At 44.9% G+C, this 27,500-nt stretch overlaps 1 protein-coding gene across 1 annotated transcript in view; it reads right to left on the reverse strand.

The window, feature by feature from the left end:
* LOC135105496 (WAS/WASL-interacting protein family member 1-like) overlaps window positions 1-27,500 on the reverse strand; it is a 197,824-nt gene that overhangs the window by 321 nt on the left and 170,003 nt on the right. The window contains exon 5 of the mRNA XM_064013631.1: window positions 1-584. This exon is cut by the window's left edge and continues 321 nt beyond it. Coding sequence (XP_063869701.1) covers window positions 447-584 — 138 coding nt within the window. The 3' untranslated portion in view covers window positions 1-446. The remainder of the gene's footprint in view (window positions 585-27,500) is intronic.

Consider the following 27,500-nt stretch of genomic DNA (forward strand, 5'->3'; position numbering starts at 1 on the left):
CTCAGCAATGGGGTGGGCGAGGACTGTCGTGGTGGCGCAAAAAGGTAACAGAATAGCTCCCGTTCCCCATGCTTGAAAGGCAATACTTGTTGTACATAGCAGTGGACGCAATAAAGGAAGAGTATGCATTTAAGATCATTCAAGAATTCAGAAGGCGAAGTCATGCAAGCATATTTGCAAAAATGTTTTCAGACATTAAATGTAAAGCAGAACAGAGATCAGCGCAAACATCCGATAGAAGAAATGTTTATGGTTTGTTTCATGAGTAATACGTGAGTGTGGAAAAAAAAAAAGTGAGAGGAAAACTATTAAGTTTTCTAGTGAATGAAGTATTAGATAAAATATTATGTATGCATCCAGATTTACTAAAACTAATAGAAATATTGAATTCCAGCTAAATGTTCGCATTGTGATGTATGCATTCACTTAGAAAGAGCTTAGCAAATTCAACCAAAGACCTGAACCACAACAGAAAGAGAAGAAAACACCAAAGGGAAAGAAGAAGAAAAAATAGAATGAAATGCATAGAAGAAATTCACTACTTTTACAGGAAAATAATTAATTTTTCCCAAAACCACCAACACCTGTAAAGACAAAAAAAAAAAAATCTTAACAAAACAAAACAAAACAAAACAAAACAATGCAATTTTAGAACTAAAAAAGTAAAACTTCATGAAAGCATGACTAAAATCATATATTTAAAATAAAGTAAATGGAAATGCAAATAATGATGATAATACAAATAATAATAGTAATGATAAAATAATAATAATAATAATAATAATAATAATAATAATAATAATAATAATAATACAACAATAGTAAAAAAAAATATGCACAGCTTGCCAGGACCCAGGGAAAGTAAAGCTCCATCTAAAAAAAAACAAAAAAAAAAAAAAACAAGAAAAATTATAAGTAAGAACATAGCAAAATAAATACATAAGCAACATATGGAAACACAAATCAAATATAATGAAGCTCGCGTCCTTCCTTGAGTCTAAGGAATGAATGGCCTGTTAAGAGAGTCCCCAGTCCCTCTCCTCTGCCCATTCTGGTAACACTTTCACACACGAGCCAAGGACACATGCGTTCCAAGCCTCATGGGTGACGAGGGTTATAATATCAATAACTACAACATTAATATTAATACTAATAATATTGGTTATAACTAATGCTATGGATATTACTACTTATAAGTGATAGTACAAATAGAATCCGAAATAGAAAACAGAAGATTGTATTATAAAGTGTGTGTGTGTGTGTGTGTGTGTGTGCGTGTGTGTGTGAGAGAGAGAGAGAGGCTCATACATCATTCTTCTGAGGTACAGGGTTTATGTTATTTATGGAATTATTGGCAGTTAGGTTCCCCCTCCTCCTCCTCATCCTCCTCTTCCTCCTCCTCCTCCTTCTCTTCCCCCCTTTCTTCCTTCCTTCCTTCCTTCCCCCTCCCCCTCATTCCTTCCCGCCACCAACCAATATCTTGCTCCAACTCCCGTTAATCTGTCAAATGTTCTCTCTTACCCACGAAAAACATTTACCAACTTCCTCTCCTTTCCTTTGAGCTTTCCAATATTTGACACAGTTATGTTTCTCTCTCTCTCTCTCTCTCTCTCTCTCTCTCTCTCTCTCTCTCTCTCTCTCTCTCTCTCTCTCTTCAGTTTTGATGTGAGTTATGAGGGATACTATAACTTTCTTCCCTCCGTTCTGCGTAATATTTCCCTTTCTCCACTCCTCCTCCTCCTCCTCCTCCTCCTCCTCTCCCAGTGTCCTCACCAAAGAACTCCCTCGTATTCATCAGTCTTTCCTTCCTTCCTGAAACCTGAAGGGGCATCTGTCTTCGTACATTTTCATTCTTTAATTTGTCACCCGCATTTTTGCCTATTCTTCATTGGGTAAGAGTGGCTAACGGAGGTCATGAAGGGCTGGAACCTGAAGGGACCATCTGACCTTTTACATATATCCATTCTCTAATTTGTCAGCCGTATTTTTTTGCTTATTGTTACCATTGTGTGAACGTGAGACAGCGTTGAAGAAAGGATAAGTAATGTTGATTGTGAGCAATGAGACCGGTGCATGCCGTAATCTGAAGTGTCTTGATAGCCTCTTAGCTGCTGCCATCATCATATAATGAAAAGAACAAGCAAGGTCTCCGTGGCATAGTCTCTTAACTAATGATATGAACATATGGTGATGTCTGTTTTTTTTTTTTTTTTACTTATTCTGAAGTACTATTTCTCAACAAGCTCATCATGGAATTCTTCTTTAACTACTGATATAGTCGTATAATGACTTCTATTTGTTTCACTATCAGTATGGAGTGTTAGTAGTCAGCAAACTCTTCATGAAATAATCCCTTAACTTCTCAGATCGATGCGTAATAAATCCTAATACTTGTTCGGCTAGGGTATCAGTTCTCAGGTATAGTCTATATGGCAGGTACGGGTGGGAAGGGTTAGGGAAGCTCAAGGAGGCGATGCACGGGTAAGATGAGTGAAGCGCCATGCATTGAAGTGATTTGATGGAGGTTTTGTGTTGTCCGTTTGTCTCTCGTGCCAACACCTCGCCCTCCTCACATACTTCGCGCATTAAAGGAATTCTCCACCTGATTCAATCTAATATAAAAGGGATACTGCGAATGAACAGGAGAAAAAGGAGAAGGAAACTGAGGAGGAGGATGAAGACGAGGACGACAAGGACAACGACGGTGATGACAAGGGTGAAGGCAAGCAGAATGCACAAGATAAGGACGGAGACGCGAACGAAGATGAAGAGGAAGAGGAGGGAAGAGGTCAAGGAAATACAGGTTAAGGAAGGGAAGGACTTAATAGTAAAAGGAGCCCAAGTGAAGGTGAAATGAAAGTGATGTTGACACAGTGCAAGTGGTCTGTGATTAGATAAGGTATCGTAACGTGCTGATGGGGATGAAGATGATTAGAAAAAAGAAGACAAACACACACACACACACACACACACACACACACACACACACACACGCACACGCACGTGCTTAATTACTGTGCTGTCGTTAGGTGTGTGTGTGTGTGTGTGTGTGTGTGTGTGTGTGTGTGTGTGTGTGTGTGTGTGTGTGTGTGTGTGTGTGTGTGTGTGTGTGTGTGTGTGTGTGTGTGTGTGTGTGTGTGTGTGTAAAAACCGAGAATATATGAATACAAAAAATAAGTATGCAAAACACTTCTAGAACTTTGCAACAGGTTATTTTTTGTGGTAGGAACGATAAGGAGGACGAGGAGGAGGAGGAAGAGTAGGAAAAGGAGGAGGTAAGTAGGGAAAAAAAAAAAAAAGGATTGCGCCACTTCTTGGTTAAGGAAAACTAAAAGAGACACCAGGGAGGAGAACATTTAGGCCAATTAGAGGATCACTGTTTTTTTGTCATCTGCTTACAGTCGTAACACCACGGAAATCCTTGGTAGGTATCGACATGCAGGGAAGAGACATAAAGAAATCTCGGAAATATATTTACCACTCATGACTAAATATTATGTAACGCATGAGACGGGAAACTGCATGAGGTCATTGATACCAAGCACGAGATTGAGACTTTGTGTGACAGCTATCAGAGGCACGGAGGAGACGAGTGGGGGCGCTGGAGTAATGGCATCAAGCGAGGCAGTAACAGAAGCAGGCCTTGTAAGAGGTAATGATGATACCGTTTCACGCCGTCCGATGCTAAATGAACCTTCGTACTCCCTGTCCGGCCTGAAGCACACGTGAAAAAGCGACACCTGAGGAGTTAAATCGCTTCCTTATGCTTCTGTGATTGCATTGTGCTGAGCTGCATACAGAGATTAACATCGCGGTGTATTGTGTGCGTTCGTTCGCCGGGGATATCAAGTCACGCGGCGGCAATTTGTGTTACGATGTGTTGCTGGTGGTGGTGTTTTGTGCCGCAGGAAGCTCGTGGCAAGGATCGGCGGGGGAAAGACTGAAAGACTGAGCGGAGGCTGTACGGTTAAAGTTGTACCAAGAAGGGAACACGGAGACCAGGCGGCGGTGAGGCCTGGGGAGCTTAGACGCGAGGGGAATGATATCTGGCTTGAACTTCGTCGGTGTTATGCATGAAAAAAAAAAAAGTAAGTATGATGTGAACGATAAACCAGGAATATCTTAATACAGTAATAAATTATCGTTTTACTTGCCGGTTCTTTCCCTTCTAGAACACGATAAAGGTTATAAAATGAGAGGGGGTAGAATGTGTGGAAGACATTTGCTTTACTTCCTTGAAAACAGTAATGTGTATACAACATGCTATATTAAATGTATTCCTTGAAAATGAAAGCTTGATGAAGTTCAGTACACACACACACACACACACACACACACACACACACACACACACACACACACACACACAGTAATTTCTCTTAAAGTAAGCTCATCAGCTGAATGTATATGGGAGGGACCCTACTTTGTGATCCTCCTCCTCCTCCTCCTCCTCCTCCTCCTCCTCTCCTCCTCCTCCTCCTCCTCTTCCTTCTCCTGCTCCCCCTCTACCAAGCAGTGCCTCCCTTCCCTCTCCCTTCACCCCTCCAAACTCCATCCTTCCCACTATTCCGTAAAATGTTGCATACCTTTTTTAAGCACTAGATAGAAAATAAAAGTTACATGTCTTGTCAGCGATGGAATTCAGCGAACACCTGCTAATGAATATAATCTTCTCTAGCATGATTATTTGAAGTCATTATTAGCATTTTTTTTCACCACTATATAGAAAGTAAATTAGCTTATTACAACAATAGTGCGCAGGAACGGTACATCATTTTTTCAATAAACGAACGCGTTTTGTCAAGTCGCACCTCGCGGCGGGAAGGAAGAGGCGACAGGAAGAAGAGACACAACACACGAATAAACCCAAGGACGAAACAGCATCGAAGAATTGGCAACTAACGACAGTCTTTCACATAAGTCTATCAAGGAAGTGTCTAAGAGGCCCTCGAGCCGCCGAGGACTGCTGGGACCTAACGTGTGTGTGTGTGTGTGTGTGTGTGTGTCGTCTTCCTCCTTACTCCTCCCTACTCAACCCTACCGGTCGCGTAATGACCACCCTCCCTCACTCACTCTCTCCCTCACTCACTCACTCTCTCTCTCCCTCTTTATACTCCCAGAGCCTCTACTCCTCTCGACCCTGGCTCCTCCCTCTCTGCCTCCTCCCCAGCCATCCCCCCATACACCCCTACCAGTCCCCTTCCAGAGTGTAAACAAAACGGCTGCGTAAAAAACGAAGCAACTGCATAATTTTCCCCATTGTGCCGCAAATATTGACCTGGGAGAAGCGGAGATTAACAATACCCGCTGGTGATAATGAGCGAACATGTACGTTAAGACCAGCAGGCTCGCCTCGGCCCTGACCCGCCCAGAAGGGAACACTGGACCGCTGGTGACTGACTGGCTGGCTGGTCGGAGGTGCAGTGGAGGGAATGCTGGGCTGTTGACAGTGGTGAAAAGAGGGAAGGAGAAGAGGAGGTAGGTAGATAGGTATGGTGCGCGGTGGATGTTGTGTTGTGGTGGTCAGGGAGGGAGAGAGAGAGAGAGAGAGAGAGAGAGAGAGAGAGAGAGAGAGAGAGAGAGAGAGAGAGAGAGAGAGAGAGAGAGAGAGAGAGAGAGGAGAATAGGGACAGTGTTAGCTGTGAGTGGGGACGTGAGGTGGTGACGGAAGGAAATGCTTTATTTTAGGCGAGAGAAAAAAAAGGAAAAAAAAAAGTGAAGTTTCGAAGTCTGAATAGGGTTAATGGAAAAAAAAAGTTGTGTGTGTGTGTGTGTGTGTGTGTGTGTGTGTGTGTGTGTGTGTGTGTGTGTGTGTGTGTGTGTGTGTGTGTGTCTCGGATTGATTAATAGATAGCGGTATATGTGAATAAATAAATATAAAGGTAAATAAGCAAACAGTAAGATAGACGTATATGAAATGATGAACAGATGCAGAGAGAGAGAGAGAGAGAGAGAGAGAGAGAGAGAGAGAGAGAGAGAGAGAGAGAGAGAGAGAGAGAGAGAGAGAGAGAGAGAGAGAGAGAAATACAAGGAGCAAAGGAGGCGACGACGGCAACGAGAATGAAAAATAAAAAAAAAAATGAAGAAAAAGAAGAAACGAAGAAAAAAAAAAGAAAAAAGAAAGACGATGAGAAAAGATAAGAAAACTAATAATTCGGCGTGAAAAGTATATAAGAAACGAGGCGATGGTGAGATTAGGTGTCGAGGGAAAGAAGTTGTGGGAAGTTTGTGTTGAGAGAATGAAGGGAGGGAAAAGCCTGAAGGGAATGCAGGAGGAGGAAAGGGGAAAAAAAATGCCCAAGACGCCTTTATTTTTCTTTCTCCTCGCACTCTGCAGGGTAATGGGGTCTGGAGGAGGAGGAGGAGGAGGAGGAGGAGGAGCAGGAAGAGGAAGGAGCGACTATGGTGACTTCTGGGTCGGTGGCATTTCCAGAATAGTAACGTGATTGAGGCATTAATTCTTTATACGCATCCCTTTGTGTGTGTGTGTGTGTGTGTGTGTGTGTGTGTGTGTTCAGATGTGTGTGTGTTATAGACCTTACGTAATTATACTGTATGCGCTCATTTACATAATTTACATTTTTTTTTTTTTGTCACACTGCTGTTTTTTGTCACCATCTTTCCTTTACTAAGCTCTTCATGGTAAAAAAGCAAAGATTTTATGAGGAAGACTCAGGCTAAGACACAAATACTATATAATCCTCCACCTTTCGTCTCCAGGTCTTATTAGAGGTGCTGAGGTGAAGCAAAGGTACCCGACACTCCTTACAGGGAAAGGACGTAAGGGAAACTGACGCAGGAATACTTTAAAATCCCTTATGTTCTCCTCCAGGCCTTTCTTAGAAGAGAGGGACTGAAGATAAGGGTATCTCATGCAATACCATCCATATAACCCTTCACCTTCAGGTCATCTTTAGAGGTAGTGACAGAAGGTAAGGGCCTCTGAGTCATACATGAAACCCTCAGTCTAAGGACTAACGCAACAGTGCTACATGACCCCTCACATTTCTCCTGCAGGTCTTCCTCACAGGTGGTGACGTCAGAGAGGTGAGGGCATCTGAGACTTATATCTAAACCCCGTATGTTGAATTCCGAAGACGTATTTTCCAATAATTATTAATTTTGACCGTGTGGACTTTGGAATGCGCCTTGTGTACTCTCCACACCGGACATTTTTATAGTGTTGGCCTAATATTTGGAATCCATCCCTTTTTTCGCTTACGATATTGACATTTTCATCCCTCCCGCCTGAGAGAGAGAGAGAGAGAGAGGAGAGAGAGAGAGAGAGAGAGAGAGAGAGAGAGAGATGGAGGGAGGAGGAGGAGCGAGAAGGGATCGAAGGAGAGGAAGAGAGACGGACCAAGGAAGAGAGGACAACAAGGGCACGTGCTGAGAGAGAGAGAGAGAGAGAGAGAGAGGAGAGAGAGAGAGAGAGAGAGAGAGAGAGAGAGAGAGAGAGAGAGAGAGAGAGATGAGAGAAGAGAGAGAGAGAGAGAGAGGAGAGAGAGAGAGAGAGAGAGGAGAAGGAGAGAGAGAGAGAGCTAAAGGTGAAACATGCAGAAGCAATAGAAATATGAAGCGGAGGAGGAGGAGGAAAGAGGAGGGAGGAGGAAAGAGGAGGAGGTGGAGGAGGAGGAGGAGGAGCAGGAGGAGGAGGAGGAGGAGGAGGAGGAGGAGGAGGAGGAGGAGGAGGAGGAGGAGGAGGAGGAACAGGAGGAGGTAGAGGGAGACAAGAGGAAATGTAAAAAGAAACACGGTAGGGAGAGGAAAGAGGGAGAGGGATCGGTGCTTGCCCATCATCCTCCCACCTTTCTCATCACACACACACACACACACACACACACACACACACGTTACCTGATGATTTATTTTATCCCATAATTACTAGATGCTCAATTGGGGATTACAGATTGAACAAGGAGATGGAAATACGAGAAAGTTGTGAGTTGGGAAAGGGAAAAAATAAAAATGATTGAACAGGGAACGAAAAATAAAGACTAATAAGGGTGAAATTTAGATATTGTGTGGGACTGAGAGGGAGGAAGTGAAAGCAAAGGAAGGAATAGAAACTTTTTTTTTTCATTTCTGGAAAGTATTCGCTTTAAAAAATTAGGAAGATAACACGTGTACTGCGAAGGAAAACCGAGATTCCAAGGTAAATTGTGGAAGAATTTGGGCTTTTTTTTTTTTTCTGGACACTCGATGACAATCTATACATATTTCAATTCACCTCCTCAAAATAAGAAGAGAAAATACCTTACTCAAAAAAAAAAAAAGAAAGAAAGAAAGAAAAAAACATACAAAAAAAATGGTACTTAGGAGAACAATACACAAATCCTGCCCGAGTTAGGAATAAAAACACGAAAAATACGTAGGCTTATAGATAATGAGATACAGGAGAAGCGGAGGAAAATACAAACTCTTTAAAAAGGCGTGAAAAAAAAAAAAATGCAAGTATTCTCAGCCAAAGACGTGTAATCTGTCAACGTCAAGCGGTGAGCGGAACACTGCCACGGAGATGACCTGTGTGTTACTGAGGCAGCACAAAGAGCACACCCTACCCCCTTCTCTCTCTCTCTCTCTCTCTCTCTCTCTCTCTCTCTCTCTCTCTCTCTCTCTCTCTCTCTCTCCTCTCGTCTGTTTTTTACTCCTTCCCTTTCTTTTTCTCCTATACCCTATCTCCTGCATCTGTTTTCCATTCTTTTGTTACTGATCCGTGTTCCTTTTTTTTTATCTCCTCCCATTTGTCTATTGTTATCATACTATCTTCATTATCTCTTTCATCGGTCTTATTCAAAATTATTTCAATGCGCATAAGCTCTTTGTTCTCTCCTCTACCCGGTCACTCTTCTCGCAAGCAACACCTCCCTTCCTTCCTTCCTTCCTTCCTTCCTTCCTTCCTTCCTCACTGGACGCGAAGGCTTAGCACAATAATTCGCGGGTCACGTGGTGTTTGTGAGATGGAAGAAAGCGAGAGAAACTGCAGGTAAAGGATTATGAAGCAGGTGTTTGTGTTTTTGTGATTGTGCAATTGTGTGTCACCAATGCACACACACACACACACACACACACACACACACACACACACACACACACACACACACACACACACACACACACACTCTCTCTCTCTCTCTCTCTCTCTCTCTCTCTCTCTCTCTCTCTCTCTCTCTCTCTCTCTCTCATACAGCCAGGAATATGAAAGGGTGCAATTTCTGTTTCTTCCAGATTAGGTGGATATTATTGGCATAAGTTGATGAGCAATTAATGTAGGACGAGCGAGAGGAGCGACGAGGGTCATCGACGCAGCGAATGACCTGGGTCTTTGCCGGATAATTTGGCGAGCGCTGCCGCTGAAGGCCTGCGGATTGCTGCTATAAGAAACATGTATCGACTTCACTATTACACTGATTCCCCTCTTCCGCACGCCATTATTAAGCTACGTACGTGAAAGTGAGGAGAATAATCGAGACCATATGGGTGAATGACCCTCAGCGTTAAATATACCTATACACACACTGAGTTGTATATATTGAAGTCTATGAGATATGTTTTCCATAGAATTATAATGTTAGTGCCGTCACGCCTTTTTAACGAGGATGAGTGGCTGAGGCAAGTCGTACGTCTTTTATGGTGTTTGCCTGTGACAATTTATGGTACTAAGTGCACTTCTGTGTGTTCGTAACATTCAAAACCTCTCTAATCACTCATCCGTCATGCTCAGAGACATACAACATTCGAGATGAGGATAATATTTTACGAGTGCAGTGGGTGGTTGCAGGGCGTCGTTTAACTTGAGTGCAGCAGACTGTGGTAGTGCTGGGACTAAACAACACCCGAGCAGAGAAATGGCTTTAAAAACCCCCGAGCAGGCAGGTGGATAAACACATTGCTACGACAAAATGTGACCATTTTGTTGCAACATGCTATTTTCTTCCCATTAAGAAAAGATCCTCGGGTCGCGGCCACGTACCCTCCATCAAAGAAAGGCAATTTCTTAGTAATGAATTTCAAATGACGTTAAATAAACATAATGCATATAATATGAATGACAAGAGAAAAATACACTACACATGCTGGGTGTCTTCTTGATTCTACTGCAGTAAGGTTTCCAACAAGGGGAGGGAAAGGGAGAGGAAGGGAGCGAGGGGAAAAGTAGAAAGCAAACAAACATAATGGAAACAGTCCAGAGAAAACGGGAAGAGAATGGCTTTGTTGGCACTGACTCAAGAAATAGTACGGTGCTACGTTTTCTTTGGCTACTTTACGTTCATCATCGTGTGGGGACAAGAGTGACGTGCATATGACACACGATAGTGATACTTTTTGTCCTGTGCAACGTTACTCTCAGACTCCTTTTATACTCGTAGTAAACTCTTCTTTCTTTACCCTCTTCAGTTCCGTACTCCTCTTCCACCACCACCACCATCACCACCACCACTACCACCACCACCTCCTCCTCCTCCTCCCCCTCTTCTGTTCGTCGTTCAATAAGAAAAAAATATATAGAGGTGAAAAGATAAAAAATAAAGTCCTATGTCCACTACGATAGCAGTCGGTGAATATTTATAACGTCAGTGGGACAAGGGCCGGGCCAGTCAGGATACATCATATGTGTCATTATGGCGGGCAAACACCATCAATCTGTCAAGAGTCTGTCAAGGGTCGGCCCGTCTCGCCCTACCGGTCAAGTGATCCCAACTTTTACTGCCATTTTTGACTGATTTGCTTGGCGGAGACAGGAGAACAGAGAGGCGACGAGCAGACAGAGACGTGAGGGAGGGTGGGATAAGAGGAGTGGATGGAAGGAAGGAGGGATGGAAAAAGAGGCGGATAGATAAGAGAGATGACAATCAGTAACAAAAAGCTGTAAAGTAAGGCAAAACGAAAAAAATATGCTCAGACAGCTTGCATTCCACGTCATGTGACTCCAAGCACTGGCTCGAAAGGAAGACTGTGATTTATTAACGTAAATGAATGTGGCATTAAGTCGCGTTTAAGAGATTACTCTTTTTTCAGGATTAAATAATAACACAAGAGGAAGCAAGAAAAGTCCAGCAGCTCCCCGGGGACGTGATTCGGGTACCAAACGGGAACGTCTTGAAAGAGTTCCGACACAGGACTCTAAGAATAATCTACAAAATTTTCCTTCCTGTAGTGACGTGATCTGCGGATAAAATTAGACTTTTTTTCCTCTATCTCGTTAGTAATGCAAACCCAACTGACGGCCCCTTGAGGGATTTGGCATTTGATTGAAGGAAAAAAATGTCTAAGTTTACTGAAATTGCTGTGAAGATGTATTAATGGAAAATGTAAATGAAATATCAACATTCATAAATGAAAACGCGTGGAAATTAAACGTGTTATTTATTATTATTATTATTATAATTTCATACCGGAAAATTTCCTCGATCCTTCTTTTCTCTTCCACAATTTCAGATGTCCAGCGCCGCGTCGCGCCACGCCGCGTATGAGTTTGCTAGTAATGAGATGCACACCAAAAGCTCGTTCATTAATAAAATACAACCAATATACGTGGTAAACATTCATAGGCAGTGTATATATTTGTGACTTTGATGCAGTGTTTCTTTTAATGTCCCTCCCAGCGCATAGCCGTGTTTACATAATATTTTACTTATCATTATGGTCCCCAAACACCCGCGTCCCAACGCAAACCTTGGCTTCGTCTCAGGGCGGTGGCGAGATCCCTTTCCTCCCCTTCCCTTGCCCCGTGCGTCCATCCCTACAGGAGCACGCACTCGCACAGGGGTTACCGGCGGCAGAGGACTTGACGGTGATGTGTTGCAGCGCGGAGGGGGAGCTGGATGGACGCCCTCGTGACCCTGCAGGAGGGCACATCCACACATCCACATCTAGTGACCGTCCGCCATCCCCACCCACACCTGTGATCAATACTAAATAACCGTTCAATTACAGGGACTGATTGAGGCTGCCCCGGCGACAATTGTGTGTTGATGTGCAAATGTATGATGGGTAATGAAGCGTGTAACGTTCCCCCGCGAGAAGATTTACACCAGTGACGAGTTTGGCGACGACCTCACTGGTGGTGGCTACAGCTGCGGCAGGTGTGTGTGTGTGTGTGTGTGTGTGTGTGTGTGTGTGTGTGAGAGAGAGAGAGAGAGAGAGAGAGAGAGAGAGAGAGAGAGAGAGAGAGAGAGAGAGAGAGAGAGAGAGAGAGAGAGAGAGAGAGAGAGAGAATGTATATACAGTATGTGTGTGTGTGTGTGTGTGTGTGAATAACGCGGCAAGGCTCTCCCTGTGTGGACAGGTGTGGGAAGCAGAGGCCACAGTCAGTGGAATCGGGACACGGCTTTGGTCAGCGGAGGCGGCCACCTTATGTCAACACAGGCGTCTCCAGCTCCCCCGCGCGCCACCGCCACCTCCACCCCTGATGCTGCCGCCGTGCTCTCTCTCCTCTTCCTCCCGCTCCTTCTCCTTCTTCTCCAGCTGCTGCTCCTCCTCCTCCTCCTCCTCCTCCTCCTCCTCCTCCTCCTTCTCCTCCTCCTCTTCCTCCTCCTCCTGCTACTGCTGCTCGTGTGATTCCTATGGCTTTCATTATTTCCGCTAGTGTAGCTTGTGATGTAGCTGTTGTTGTTGTTGTTGTTATTGTTATTGTTGTTGTTGGTGTTGTTGTGGTTGTTATTTAACATCTTTATGTCTGTTTCTTGTCTCGATTTAGTTTTGTGATGATGTATTGTTGTTGTTGTTGTTGTTGTTGTTGTTGTTGTTGTTGTTGTTACTGCTGCGGCTGCTAGTGGTAGTGGTTTGTTTTTGCTTAAATTCTGCCTACGTAGATTCTTTTTTCTTCAAGGTGTTGGTGGAGGTCTTTTTTTTTTTGTTTGTTTCAGGTGTTGTTGTGTTGTGTTGCCTTTCTTTTCCTGCCCTGGCGCCGCTGCAGCAACGAAGAGAATTTTACTGTTGCAGGACTAAGGGGTTTTGTGTAATGCTGGGGTGGAATCTTAAATCTATGACTGCAGTATTGTTGTTGTTACTGTTGATGCTGCTATTGCTGCTAAGCTAAGGTATACAAGATTGTAGGCTGAAGAGTGCAGAAAAGGTGCATAAGTTACCAATGAATTGATAGAATGAAAGCACAAGACTAAGTAACGGGGCTGATAGACGTTTGTTATTAGTATGTTCCGAAAAGCAGTGACCGCGAACAGTCGTAAAGCTACAAAGGAGAAAATAAGCAGGGGAATGATGCTACAGAAGACTATGAGAATAATATGACATTCATTTCACGAAGGCAGCCTGAGTGAAGCAAATAGCCAGTAGGTACCCGGTTTACAATTGTGGCGTAAATGGTACACTTCCTCACATATGAGAAATAGGTATACGGACATTTATTTATGTTCTCTATAATTATATCATCTTAACGTAATTACATGATTTAGATTGTGCATATATATCTACGTGAAGTGCCTACCTATAGTGAGGAGTGGGTGGCAAGGAGAATTTTTCCAGCAAGTGAGATGTATTGGTCCTTGTTGTTCTTAAGGCGATGAAGGTCAAACAGGATGCGAGGTTGGGTAATGTTACGATAGGCTTTCAATATCCACTTACCTCCCCAAAGTCTTGTTTGTGTATGATTACATATCTATAGCGACAGGTGTACGTACTGATGTCCCTAGTTGTTGTTGTTCTTGTTGTTGTTGTTGTTGTTATTGTTCACAGTAATATATGTGATCTTCCTTTCATGGTATATTTGTTTGCGTGTCTCTCTCTATACTCTGGTACACGAATATCGGCCAGTATGCGAGCCGGCGGTGTACAACCTGCGTCACTGTCAGGGGTCGCTCACTCATCAGAAGAGGAAGGAAAACTGAGCGTCGCGCCGACCTCAAAACCTGGAGCATGTACAAAGCGGAGGCGGCGGCAGGAAAATTGCAACCACCACTGATCAAAACACTGATACCCCACTCAGTACGGCTCATGCTGATCTCAAACACACCGCTCTTGCACACTCACGTCGCATGCATTTATCGTCGTGATGCGAGCAAAGATGTAAGTAAAGTGATAATCCTTTATTACCGTCTGAGAGTCATTGGAGTGAATAGCATAGGACGTGACTCCCTGTCATGCTTGATTGCTCGGGTATGCAAGTCTTAAGGGATGGTCTCCCTGGGATTTGTGATGTTCTCCCTCCTTCCTCCCCTGCCACTTTCGTCCCTTTTCCCTTCTGTCCTCCCTCCCCCTTCTTTTCCTCCCCTTCCTCTCGTATTCCCTACCTTGCTCCAACTCCTTAATCAGCAACCTCTGAAAGTCTCGCTTCAGTCGCCTGCCTCTCTCTCGTGGAACTATTTTCTCGTTTTTTACTCACTCCCATGCCGCACACCAATTCCACTTTCTCACTCTATTCCATCCCAGTATCCAGACCACGTTGCCTCCCTGCCTAAGCCTCGTCCCTCGATACGCCCCTCATGGACCTCCTCCAACACCCACGACCCGTTACACTCCAACAACTTGTACGCGGATGTATTCTAAAAGGTTCACTTTAACACAGCGAATTAAGAGCCAGCAAAGTGGGAATTGTGGTGGCACGCGTTGAACTTATAATTATTCTGTACAAACAATGCGAGAAAATAAGTCGTAGATTAACTATACACTAATCAAAAGCACAAATAACTTATTCGATTCAAAACTGGTAAAGTGAAAGTGCTTCTTTTTCTTTCTTTATTGACCATATGCGGTTTTATCTCTCCATTCCGAGTCACGTTGCTATACCTAGCGGCGTGCTCGTGTATGGGGATGGTTATTACTTTAGGTTATAATTGCTAGGTAGGGAGGGACGGGGAAAGAACACTGCGAGAGTAAAGATATGAGTGGTGTGGCGAGGCGCAGTTTTATGTGGCGGGAATAGGATGAGCTTATGCGTCAACACAGAGGGGAGACAATTGATTATAGACACGCTTCACATTCTTACTACGATGTTGCCACAGACAGGAATGCATTTAAAACAACACTGAAGTCACGGAAATGATAAATAGAGACTTGCACAAAACAATGTAGGAAGAAAGGGTAAAGGTGAGTAGAGGGTTGAGGATGATGGAAAGAAAAAAGGTACAGGAGAGGAAGGAAGGGAAGGACACCATCACACCCCATCGTATTTACCAGGCCAGGAGGTCAAGGTGAGAAAACCCTCGGCTACTGAGAATGATGGGAAGGAGGCGCGAAGTATGGGAAGGTCCTTGCTCCTACACACACACACACACACACACACACACACACACACACACACACACACACACTAAACCTTGTAAATGCTGATCAAGTCAATCTCATGCTAGAGAACGATGATGTTTAGCCATAAGTCTTTAAAATGCGGGAGGTTTAAGAAAGTGTACATCAGTTATACATGCATGCGAGCAGATGCACACAATAGAGCGGCATGCAAGAAAACTGGGGATGTGTTTGGAGGCTAAGACAGGCAGGTATGGAGATGGGAAGACAACTATGAGTGTGCAGAACTGAATGGTGTAGGAGTGGCAGATATGGCCAGTGTGGAGGCAGGTATGGACGAGCAAGGGGAGTGGAGCGTGGAGGCATTCGCATTGTTGTGGCGGTGTGGTAGTAAATGTGGACGTGTAGATATGGAGAGGGATGAATGTCCGTTGCGTGGCGGCAGACATGGCTGGTGAGTGGACGGACGCGGAGGGGCGGGCAGACAAGCAGCAGGCGGCGTAGGCATAGGGTGCGTGCGGGCAGATATGTGAAGTGTGGAGGAGCATGGAGCGGATGCGGGCAGTGATGGAAAAGGTATGAATGTATGGGGACAGGTATGGGAAGTGTGGGGTTAGGTAGGGGGTGGTCGGGGCGGGCATGTGCAAGGGCGTGGGGAGCGGCTACCGCCCGCACCCTCTCTAAACAACTGGCTGATTGTTCCCCGACAATGGGTCTCTTCTGCGAGATGGCCAGAGTGAGCGGTGACCCTTCTCCGAGAAATTTATCTTAATTAAAAATATGTATAAAAGCCTCACCAATATTAACCTTCGCTGCTAAACTACTGTGCCTTGTGTTTAATGATTTCCAAGCTAGCATCTTCATATCACGCAAATTGAGGCTCCAGGAAAAGATTATCGTGTACGAAGGAACGGTATGGAAGCAGGTCTTTCGGTGGGACAAGCGAGCGCGGCTTAGAACATCTACAACGTGATGAAAAAGGACGCACGGGAAAGGAAGGGGAAAAGAAAAGGGCTGGACTGAGACTGACCACTGGGGCAGTTGAGCCACACACAGAAAGGAGGCCAGGAACTGGACTCAACCGGGGTCCATTGCATGCCGGTTGAAGCGTTGAATAGTGGGCTGGCTTGCACGATACGTCTTAATAGAGGCCGTTATCCAGAGCTCTTATAAAAGAATCTACCGTCAATAATGGGGCAGCAAGTTGTTCCTCCAGGAGCTGACGCGCTGGCCGCCACGGTGCCTGGCCTCCACCTTTAATATCTGGGCCTCAATAGAGAAAAGATCACCACCGACGTATGGTTCTGGCCTCTGAGACGCTCCAGCACACCCGAGACTCCGCCAAGTTCACAATAAGAATATAGAAAACGAAAACCATGAGAATAAAATCTGAACTTAACTCGGTCCGCTTGGGTGTTTATTTTTTCCCCTTCCCTCTAAATGAACGTATTTATGTCCAGTTTAGTGAATTGGTCATTAGGTGCAGCGGCTCCCACGCAGACAATGACATGCAGCTGCATCTGATTTTTGCCAAGCGAGGAAATCGACATAACCTACGAGTGAATGAGGGCAATAGAGTCATGAATAGTGGAGAGCGAGGTGGAGGAGCTTAAGTTGCGAGCGTACAGCTGTCTGTTTGGCGTCATTCGCTCTCCTGAGAATATGGTTGGTCAGGAACACGCCGCCGCGGCAACGCTGTCACTGGAATCGGAGCTCATGAAGCGACGCGAATCATTCAGTGAGCAGTGGGGAGATTCGACTGGATGCATTACAAGTGCCGCAAAGGACTCTGGCGCCCGAAAAGTCCCTGCTCTCTCTCTTTATTCTACCAGATCAAGTGGCCTTTCATGGAGGGAAAAAAAATGCTGCCATTCTTACTCTGCGCGGGGAAAAAAAAGTGACACCCTTGCTCAAACTCTCTCCTTCATCCTCTGCCTCCCTCCAGCCTCCACCCGCCACCCCACACACTTGATATCTCTTTACTGTCGCCACCTGGCTACGTGTATCTCCCCGCCCTGTTTTTATCCTTGATTCTCTTGGTTCCCGTGTATTTATCTCTTTCCAGAACACATTTTATGGCTATTTACAATACATCATGCAAAGAATCATCTTAATATACTACTTCCTGTTATCGCATTTCCTATTAATTTTTACCATCCATATTTCCTCCTTCCCCTCCTTCTTCCTTCCATGTTTTTTTTCCCCTTTATTCCCACGGTCTCAACCTCCACCCATGGCTGGCTGGCTGGCTGGCTGGCTGGCTGAATACCTCTTACTTCCCAACCCATTCTATCTTTTTCCTCCTCACCGTTACTTTCAACACTATTTAGACACCATCTTTTTGTTACTCTTATAATACACTCTCTTACGCACAGACCCAAACCCACCCACCCAAACACACACACACACGCACACACACACATACACACACACACACGTCACCCCATCTCATCCACCCACACCACCACGCTCACTGCGACCGGAAAAGGACGTCAATTTTTACCAGCGTTCCTATTACGGCGATTTTTACTTCAGCAACCGTCAGGAGTGGTGGCCTCTAACTCCCCTCACCATCGCCACCACAGCCACAGCCGCCGCCACCACCACCACCGCCACCGCCACCGCCACCACCACCACCACCTTCCTATACTCTTAACCCTTCCCATCCCTCCCTCCGTCGCCGCCACCACCATTTCCAATTCACCTTTAGTAAGCTTCCCTTAAAGTTTCGCCGCTTCTCTGTTTATCACTGTGTGAAAATAATGTATTCATAATGCTGCTATATTATGAAAAAACCCTCTCTCTCTCTCTCTCTCTCTCTCTCTCTCTCTCTCTCTCTCTCTCTCTCTCTCTCGCTACGGTATGATCTTTCTTTGTGTTCCCTTGTGCCTTCCTGCGCCCACTGACGTCAAGATGGTCTCAGTGGCGCCCTCTCCTCCTCCTCCTCCTCCTCCCTCTCTGTCTACCAAGGTAACTTGCAACCCAGATAATAATTACACGCCTCCACAAAAGTAATTAAACAGCTCACTGAGGTTCATAAGAATCTCCACATATTTATTTTTCTTTTCACCATCTTTCATCCTTGGACCATATGCATTACTTTTTACCATTTTTCTCTCTCCTTTAATGTATCTATTCTTTTTTCCCCTGCCTGTCTCTCTATGTGTGCGTTGGTCTCTCTCTCTCTCTCTCTCTCTCTCTCTCTCTCTCTCTCTCTCTCTCTCTCTCTCTCTCTCTCTCTCTCTAAGCTCCCCGTCCACCATCACAAGGCGCTGTATTGCCGCTATAAGTGAATCTGACATTTTTCGAACAGACGATCAATCTAATTTTCCTTGGACTGGACCATTCTTTTCCCCCGGGGGTCGCTCTACTCGCCCAGGACTGACTCACCCACGGTCACGGGCGGCAGTGTCCCGAGAGAGAGAGAGAGAGAGAGAGAGAGAGAGAGAGAGAGAGAGAGAGAGAGAGAGAGAGAGAGAGAGAGAATGGGACAGCCTTGAGGGGACGCCAAACTCGGATGGACGCCTTGATAACTCACCAGCTTGGCGTCGCTGGGAGGAGTGTTAGGCGTCGCTGTACTCCGGGAGACGCCGGGAGGACGCTAACAGGCACAGTGGAGACATTATTAGCAGAGAAAAAGTGGCCATTTATTACACACACACACACACACACACACACACACACACACACACACACACACACACACACACGAGCACCCACACACCCACGCACCCGAAACCACACACACACACACACACACACACACACAACACACACACACACACACACACAACACACACACACACACACACACACACACACACACACACACACACAAGCACACGGAGAGGAGGATAACGCTTCGCACAGCCTATTTCTTCCCGAGGTAAAACAATAACGTAGATAACGATGTCAACGAAACAAAAGGGCCGTTAATCTGGGCCGGTAATGCGCCTCACAATGGCCGGAGGCCGGCACCCACATTAACCCAACTTGCCGGCATCATTACCGCGGATAAAGTCCTGTTTTTGAGACTGGCGGCACCGGCGGCCCCCGACACACAAATCTCATCATTAACGGAGTAACCTGATCGGGAATGGCGATGGTCTCTACCCAACATGCTCCCGAATTATTCTAAATACCCAAAAATGGTGCCACTCTTGAGCGAGCCAGATCCGCTTCTGGTCCATTATCTCCACTAAATTGTCGGTCATTAAGAAATATCTGGCATGAATCGGAGGGATTGCCGTTTAGGCTTTTTTGACCAACATGTTGCAACAAAGACTATTAATGATTTTCCATTTTCTGAGATTCTGCTCTTCTCATTATATATATATATATATATATATATATATATATATATATATATATATATATATATATATATATATATATATATATATATATATATATATATATATATATATATATATATATATGTATTGTGTGTGTGTGTGTGTGTGTGTGTGTGTGTGTGTGTGTGTGTGTGTGTGTGTGTGTGTGTGTGTGTGTGTGTGTGTGTGTGTGTGTGTGTGTGTGTGTGTGTGTGGTCGCAAGACGCCTGGGCCACAGCCAAACAGACACACACGGGCACACAACAGGCCAGCATGTACACGGGACCTCTGAGTCTCACCTTTGACAGGTGCGTGTTTCCTTGTGGAAGTTAACTATCTTTGCTACCTTCAATCGATTCGAAACCTGTGGTGTTAGTGGCGGCTCTTGTTCACTTAGCACAACAGCAGCAGCTTCCTCGGCCTAATAGAACAACACAACAACACCCACCTCGACAGGATAAATCCTATTCACGAATGGCGGCGCCCTCTGCTACTCTACCGTGGATGGTGAAGCACTTTGGAAAGAACTTTTCTCGTACAGGCAATATGACAACGGAATATGAAAGCAGAAGGCAAAAGAAAGACTGGCCGATATACAACACAAGACAGCGTTTCTCTTTGACCCTTCACAGAGATGAAAAAGAATATTTGAAGAAAAAACGGTCCTACCTGGTGATCGCGAGCCACTGCGTACTGACAAGAGGAAGAATATCGAGAACAAAACGCTTCTTAACGAGTCTAAAGTGTGTTCGTTGACAGAATGTTGCGAGGCGTTGATCTGGTACCTGAGGCCTTTTAACTTACTGACGAGGGATACGAGAGGCTCTGACAAAAAAAAAAAAAAAAAAAATCAAAAGAGCTACATCTATTTGTGAGTTACCAGGTTTTGCTATGAGTGTATCTATGGATGTAAGTAAGCAAAACAAGGCAGACTGAGAAAGGGAACAAAGAGCAACGTCTCCTCTTGGGCAATTATGGAAAAGGCGTGAGAAATTAGCAAAGAACTCACACATTAAAGACAAGTTGGCGCGACGAGCCGAGGACACTGGGCAACTAAGTTATGATGATGGAAATGAGTGTCGGTGCAGACAAAGTTGCGTAATCCTCCATTAGTAAAGTTGCGCCGCACAGAAGAAGAGCGAGCCCGGGGAAAACACAGACGACAGCCGGCACAGCAGCGTCCCTCAGGTCTCGTTTAATTTTAAAGAAAATAGAGACTCCATAACCCGTATGATCAACAGCTCCCTTGCGTCCAGCAGAGCAATTTTACCGAACCTAAGCGGCAATTAAAAACTCTCCACAATCATAACCCTGTACGAGTAAAACCTCTTTTTGCGACATACCATAAAGGCCTTAATTCTTTTTTAATTTTCTGGCGACATGTACGAGAGGTAATGATGGATGACACGAATCAAACTGCTCTGTAAACTTGAAATTTTTTTGGGGAGCTGCATCGCTGGGACAGGTGGAGCGCCATGCTGGCCAGCATTTTTCAAAAGATAGGTAAGCTCCTTTTATTCAGGTGGCGTTGTTTATTGCCACTCCCGGGGACATAGGGAAAAAGGGAGTGAATCTGCCCTCCCTGTGGCCCCGTGGCGCCACGTGAACGCTGGTGACAGGTGGCGGTTCTTCCCATAACATTTCCGAGAACACACACACGCACACATACACACATAAAAAGTTAATAAACACACTCTGGTACGTATGCACGCACCCACGCACGCACTCACAGAAACACTAAGATATCATCAGAGATGGACATAGTTAGAGGACACCATCCTTCTGTCCCTTTATACACGTACAAACTTTTATCTAAGACTTTCCTTTACGACTCAAAATGTAAAGATGCAACACCACACTGAACTTCCGGATGGATTCTCGAGCAAAATTGTTCATGTGGAGATGAAGCAACAAGTATAACCATAAAATGTACTGACATATCATTTGCTGAAGGAAAGTGTCGTAAAAGATTGCAAAAGAGTCTATTTCTTCCCCTTTTTTCCCATTTCGTGAATACTTTTTTTCTCTCTTTCGGAGGATAAGTATTTTGTTGTCACTTACACTCAAAAATGCAAGCGTGACTGACTATTATGGCAAAGCCACTACATATACCACCGCAAACTAATCTTCTCTCTCTCTCTCTCTCTCTCTCTCTCTCTCTCTCTTCTCTCTCTCTCTCTCTCATCTCTCTCTCTCTCTCTCTCTCTGTCTCTCTCTTTCTCTCTCTCTCTCTCGCCGAGGCCACCCGTCCATCGACTGGGCATCAGATTACTAAACTCGGCTAAAATTACCGTCCACATCACTTACGGAAAGTTACCTACAACTAAAGCTAAACAAAGGTAACATAATAAAACTGAGAAAAAAAACTTGAAAATTGTCCTAGCGTACTTGGAAAAAATTCTCTAATAACACCATTTTTTTCCAAAACGTATTTTTAAACTCATTCTTTCGACTACACGCGGGAGACAAAACCACGCAAATTCTGGTGATATTATCGGAGACTCAATCACGCCCAGAAGGGTCTCCGGTGACTTCACTGGTGACTCGACGCTACACCCTTTGACTCTGCCAGTGGAAAGTCGCTTAATTAGTCGTAACTTGTCATGTTTCGCGTCGGCAGGAGCCCCGGGCGAGGCAAAATATCCTCACTTGTTTACTGCAAGTTGATCCCTGCGAAAGACTGACGCTGAGGAGAGAGAGAGAGAGAGAGAGAGAGAGAGAGAGAGAGAGAGAGAGAGAGAGAGAGAGAGGAGAGAGAGAGAGAGAGAGAGAGAGAGAGAGAGAGATGGTAGAGGGAAGGAAAACCAATTAAATATATGTCATTATATTTTTCTTTTATCATTCGAAACTTCAGCTATGAGAAATGAAGCCTCTCTTTCTCTCTCTCTCTCTCTTCTCTCTCTCTCTCTCTCTCTCTCTCTCTCTCTCTCTCTCTCTCCTCTCTCTCCTCGTCTCTCTCTCTCTCTCTCTCTCTCTCTCTCTATTTTCGCCCATTTCATATATGTACACAACACTTCGTCCTCCTTTCTCTCTCTCTCTCCTCTCTCTCATCTCTCTCTCTCTTCTCTCTCCTCTCTATTTTCGCCCATTTCATATATGTACACAACACTTCCTCCTTTCTCTCTCTCTCTCTCTCTCTCATCCTCTCTCTCTCCTCTCTCTCCTCTCTCTCTCTCTCTCTCTCTCTCTCTCTCTATTTTCGCCCATTTCATATATGTACACAACACTTCCTCCTTTCTCTGTCTCTCTCTCTCTCTCTCTCTCTCTCTCCTCTCTCTCTCTCTCCTCCTCTCTCTCTCTCTCTCTCTCTTGCTTTAACTTCGCTTTGATTTATCTTTTTTCCTCAACTAAATAGGGTTTTCTCCCCACACTAACATTTTTCTCCCTCCTCATTTCCCTCTTTCCTCTCTCCTTATTCCTCCTCCCATATATGCGGAAGACTCAGATGCAACCGCAGTTGGAGGTAATTTGCATATTAAAAAGCTTAAAACATTTGTCACCAGAGGCCCCTTTCATAACACACGTCTGTCCCGGTCGGCCGTATGGACACATGCCCTGTACGCCGCGCCATTCAAAGGTCCACCCTTATCCCTGACGCACGCAAGGGAGTGAATGGTTTACCTCAAAAGGCCTGGATTAGCAGCAATTGGGTAGGGTCGACTCAAAACACATCCACCGGTATATGGGGCAATTATTACTATTTTTTTCTAACCCTTCCCATCCCTCCCCTTATGCTTCTTCCTCATCCTCGCCCTCGGCCGCCTGCTTCCTCCTCCACTTCTCTACCACCCCTGACCCTTCCCCTACCCCCTGCTGCTGGTCTGGGAAACGCAGGAAGCAGCACCGCCACCAGTAACCCTCAGGCCACGAAGATGCCTGCCTCCACTACCCACCTGTCTCTCCCTGGTTACCGAGGCTGCCCTCCTACTGGGAACTGGACACGGCGAGTCTCTTGGAAGTGTTTGCGTAACTAAGATCCCACCAGTGGAGCTGCGAGAAGAGACTCTGCTGACGGCGACGGAAGAGGCAACGAGAGAATGGCTGTGCTGTCATATTGTGGGAGAATGTTGAATGCTGATGATGATGTTATTAAGGTATACAGTGTGTGTGTGTGTGTGTGTGTGTGTGTGTGTGTGTGTGTGTGTGTGTGTGTGTGTGTGTGTGTGTGTGTGTGTGGGGTGTGTTTGTTTTTTTTAGTGAGATTTACAGAGATAAAAAAAAAATGGAAGTGATGATACTATACTCTGTACAGGAAAGGGACAGCCCAAGGCGACGTGATGCGGTAAAATGACTCCTGAAATGACACGCAAAATCTTGGGAGAGCAAAATGCTAACCATCCTACAGCTCCTCCCTGCCTCCCTTCCTTTCTTTGCCGTCCCCTCCCTCCCCCTCAACCCTCCCCACAATCTCTCATCCTTTGCCTTTATTACTCATCATGCTCTATGCAAATGAGAGAGAGACGCCCTTTTCGCTTCCCACTGCGACTCTCTCTCGTGCGTCCCGCCAAAGGCTCGGTACACGCCCAGCTGTGTCAGCGAGAGGGGGAGGGGTGGGTCTCATACCATAGCCGCATGCAAAGAAATAAATACAACTGAAGGTAAGTGAATAGAAAAAAAAAAAAAGAAAAATCACATCATATTATTATATTGTCACGGTTAATTAGACTTGCTCATGATTGTCAGACGGAACTTACAATACCCTATTACTATTATTATTATTATTATTATTATTATTATTATTATTATTATTATTATTATCATCATCGTTATTACTATTACTATCACTATCAGTAAAAAAAAAAAGAATGACTACATGTAAAGAACCGCCATGTTCTCGCCGTGTCGTAAACAGCGAGATACGAGTGACAAGAGCTAATTATCCCAACGGAATGACCCAACATCAGAGGAGGCAAGTTTTTTTTTGTGATCTGACGAAGCGACCGGCTGCCCAGGTTTCGCTAATCAGAAAGGTAACAATAGGAAGACTGTTTACGCTTCATTAGTTGATATATGATGTGAGGGTGCAAAGAGCAGGAGGAGGAGGAGGAGGAGGAGGAGGAGGAGGAGGAGGTTGGGGAACATGGAGGTTGGGGAAGGTGGAGGTGGAGGAAGAGGAGGAGAGGGATGAGATAGAGAAAAAAAGAAAGATGAGGAGGAAAGGAAGAGATGAATGTGGAGCTAGGTAGAGGAGGAGGAGGAGGAGGAGGAGGAGGAGGAGGAGGAGGAGGAGGAGGAGGAGGAGGAGGAGGAGGAGGTAGGTGGTGGTGTTGGAGGAGGTAGGATAAACATGAAAAGAAGCATTGGAAACCAATATAGAAGCAAGATATTACCGTCTTCAGTAACAGAAATATGGCGAAAAGTTAATTCTGCTCAGACTCTCCTTTGGTGTGAGTGTGTGTGTGTGTGGTGTGTGTGTGTGTGTGTGTGTGTGTGTGTGTGTTTGCATCAGCTTCACAATAACCTAATTCACTAACACTAAGGACATATCAGGGAGAAGTGTTGCCTTATAATCAAACTTTTCAACTTAGCCATCATCCTCTCCACTAAGAAGGCGGAAGAAACTGGGGAGGGAGGCACAGAAAGGAGAAAAATTGAGGGATAGAGGGAGAAAGGAAGGGGAGTGTAGGATTAGTTCCCTAGTGTAAAATTAATTCTTAATTGAACGTAGATAACGACACGCAGTAAAAAAGGGAACAAAAATCTGAATGCAAAATTTTCAACAGTACTCTTCCAGTACGACAACTGTCCTGCGCCTAAATAGTTAATCCATCCACCAGGAGGCACAGACAGAGGCGGGACGGCAGCAGGAGCGTCTCACCACGCCCCACCGCGCCACGCCCTTGACCACCACACACGTAAGGGAGACCATCGTGATTTGTAGCGTCTCGGTTAGTGCGGAAAAAGGGAAGGTATCGAAAGAGACGGTTTGTCAGGATGGTACGGTTTGTTAATCCTACTTTCATGGCTAGTGGTGGTTCAATGATCTTCCTTACCTGTCTTTATGAGATCGCTTTTCCGCGGAACTGTACATTACGGCAAAATCAAAGTTTCTCTTCGCAAAAACAATTACAAATACTTTTACTTCATAGTTACATCTACTACTCGCCTGTGATGGATAGTTCAGTCAGACCTCACAGTTAAATATTCAACAATTCAGAAAGTGTTGGGTCAGCGTCAAAACTGTTGCTGCCTTGCTTCTGAGCTATAGGTCGATGTTCGTGGCGGAGACAACAAGGAGGGAGGTTTGCTGACATGAGACGGGGCGGTGTACACGTTTGTCCTACAGTCCAAGCTTCAAGATCAAGAACTGAAGGATGGAGAAACTAAGCGTGATCCTGCAAAAATACCTATGATAATATAAAAAATCTTTGATTCTGTAAGTAATGAAACTAATAAAGATTCAACGCATTTATAGTAGAAAATACATGCTAACTGCCCGACTGAGTTGCAATGAAACTCCTTTACGTAAGCAGGCGACAGATTGGTCATTGTCCTCAATATCGTATTTCGTGACCTGTGAAGTGACGAAAACGCTTCACCACACTAATCTGACCCACAGACGTGCACACCAGTCACTTTCTTTTACGGCACTTCTCACCCATGAAGAGCTGCCGTGTAGCAGTTTCTTGCGTCTTTACAGAATGACACATCACATTGCAGTCTTCAAATTATGGGATTTAACCACGAGGTGCACTGAATGGCAAGGAGCTTTACCACACAAAGCCTGCAATCAATGGGTGCTTTGCTAGTCTTTCCAAAATAACAAAAAAGAATTGATATATTTGTGAATGCACTACTTCATGTCCAAAACTGTCGAAATAACGAAATAACATTTTTGTTGTGATGTAATTTCAAAAGTTGATTTACGATCTGACTCAATACTAGCATGTAAGGCGCTCACTTATCACCGGGAGGGAGGGACTGAACACTGGTGAAAATTACAGGTCCGGCGAGGTGAAGGTGATGGGCGGGAGATGGCAGTGCTAATGTGACGAGCGTATAAGGCAGAGAGCTGACCCTGTAACCAAGGAGCACGGCGAGGGGCCCATCATTCAAGGGTGTGGCGGCGGGGCACGCACAAGGCACCCCAACGACAGCTGAGCGGCTTGACTGAAGGCACGCAAAATGACTTTTCTTGGTGACAGAGCTCTATGAAAGAACACTTTTCTTCTTTTTTGCTCCTAAGATTTGCGTCGTTTAGTGTAAGCTATTGAGTGGGACCTCAGCAGTCTATTTCAGTTTAATGCTACGACTTTACGCCTAATGTATTCCTTTTATTTTATTTTTTTCATACTTCAGGACTAGCTATCTGATATCACACGTTACGTACACACCCGCACGCACGCACACACACACACACACACACACACACACACACACACACACACACACACACACACACACACACACACACATGTACATACACAAGGAAGAGTCTAACTCAAATATCGTAAAGCATAAAGTTTTAACCAACACTCTGGCACGCACTCAATGGGATGTGGTAGAGTGGTGACTCGGCACAAACTTAAAAAGCGACCGCCAAGAACTGTATGAAGAAAAGAAATTCACATATTATTCCTTAGGGTTCAGTTCCACCTAAGTCAGCGACAAGAGAGTTCAAGGGGACGATAGTAGAGCGAGATACACGTGTCTTTTCATTTAAGGCACAATGCAGTTCCCTTTACTGCTACAACTAACTACTCAAACTCTTCACTTTTTTTTTATTACTAGCTACGGACATCCCGGATAGTTTGGTAACCAAGCCTACCCACTTACGGCCGATTTACTGTGATAATCCTGCTGTAATCTAGACCATGTGGCGATTGAAAAATTTCTTCCAATTATTGGCATTGTAACGCGATAATCCTTCGAAGCGGAAATTACAAAATAAAACCATTTGATGTTTGAGTACAATATATATGACAGTCAGTCCTCAAAGTGAAGCTGTAAAAATGTAATGCGGAT

Source organism: Scylla paramamosain, chromosome 12 (assembly GCF_035594125.1).
Source record: "Scylla paramamosain isolate STU-SP2022 chromosome 12, ASM3559412v1, whole genome shotgun sequence".
Lineage (NCBI taxonomy): Eukaryota > Metazoa > Arthropoda > Malacostraca > Decapoda > Portunidae > Scylla > Scylla paramamosain.